Here is a 1,432-nt window from a genome sequence, read left to right as displayed (position 1 = left end):
CACACACACACACGCACACACACACATGCGTGCATGCACACACGCACACACACACACACACACATGCGCGTGCATGCACAAGCACACACAGCAGGCATTTCGGTGTTCTGCTCCCCTGATACACAAAACTGACAGCAAAGGGAACGGTGTGTCTGTTTTTTTTACGTCTGCATAATCACGCCTAATGTAAAAAAACATTACACACCTCCTCAAATGCCTGTTTTGAATATTGTAGAGGTTTCAGAAAAGCTGCAGCAGGGGCACGCACCTATGGGCTTTTGACTTGGCCCAGTAAAAAAAGGTGGGCTCCTCTCAGTCTGGCCAGGGAGCCTGCCTCACCGGTCTCCTCTCTGCCAGCGCAGGGTGGGGTGCACACTGTCAGACCACTGGCAGATAGCTATATAATTTTACCTAATATTTTCACATATTTCAGAGATGTACAGTCATTTTCGTGTGGCTCGGAGCATGTGTTTCTTGGGTTTTCATCATACGTACTGTGTCGGGCAGGATGATGCAAACACGGCAAGGTATGCCAGTTAAAACAGCCTCTAAAAAGTCTCTTCTCGTTCCACAGTGAATGACTTCTTCGCAGCTGTTGAATGTGGCTGTTACATTCTTCATTTAAAACCTCTGAGACACGTTGTGGGGGTAAACCCTTGTTTGCAACAATGCAGGAAAAAAAAGACAAATTAAATGTACATCCGTTAAAAACATTTACACTTAATACATTTTTTGACATGAGGCTAAAACTGTATCCATTTTGTTCTTTTACAAGAGCTTTGCAATTCGTTCCAAGTTGTGCAGTTTTGGGGAATGACTCCTCTCTCTCTGTCTCTCTGGGTCTCTGTGTCTGCAGGGGGAGTGTGTGGGAACTTCATACGTCTGATCGAAGCCGTGGAACAGGACCCACCTGTACATCTGTGGGGACCGGAGCCTACAACCCCATCTGCACCTTTGTCAACCCGCGGACGCAAACCCCAGGTTAGAAACCGAGGCATGGGGAAAAAAAAACAGGTTAAGTGTGACCTCCCCGTCACATGCACTGTATATGTATACATGTACATATTGGCATTACAACTCTGTACATACATCTGATTAGCACTACACCCAGTAGTCCTAATTTATATATTGTATACCCAGTTTAATCACCTGTACATTGTATATTACTATTGCACTTTACTGTTACATTTGCACTCTGGTTGGATGCCAAACTTATTTGCGTTGTACTGTACTTGTGCTGTATAATGACAATACTGTTACATCTCGGGGTATTGAACCCAATATGCAGTACAGAGCAACAGGTCTTGTTCAAACCCAGTCTTGGGTATATTTAATAAATATAGAATGGTTGAGTATTCAGGCAAGGGTCAATACACGGAGGGAGCACTTGTACAGTCCAGGGGCGTGCGTGGGACAGGAGAGTCAGACAGGC

General features: G+C 45.1%; 1 protein-coding gene across 1 annotated transcript in view; it reads left to right on the top strand.

Annotated features, from left to right (window-relative positions):
- The window catches only part of sema3fb (sema domain, immunoglobulin domain (Ig), short basic domain, secreted, (semaphorin) 3Fb), a gene marked incomplete at its 5' end in the record, with an annotated part of 64,799 nt that overhangs the window by 15,411 nt on the left and 47,956 nt on the right, over positions 1 to 1,432 (top strand). The window contains 4 exon segments of the mRNA XM_084315764.1: positions 857 to 891; positions 893 to 922; positions 924 to 962; positions 964 to 981. Of these exon segments, the coding sequence (XP_084171890.1) occupies positions 857 to 891; positions 893 to 922; positions 924 to 962; positions 964 to 981 (122 nt within the window).

This window comes from Notolepis coatsorum (genome assembly GCF_963971535.1).
Source record: "Notolepis coatsorum genome assembly, chromosome: 6".
NCBI lineage: Eukaryota > Metazoa > Chordata > Actinopteri > Aulopiformes > Paralepididae > Notolepis > Notolepis coatsorum.
The sequence above is the reverse complement of the archived record's forward strand: the minus strand, read 5'-3'. Positions and strand labels throughout refer to the sequence as shown.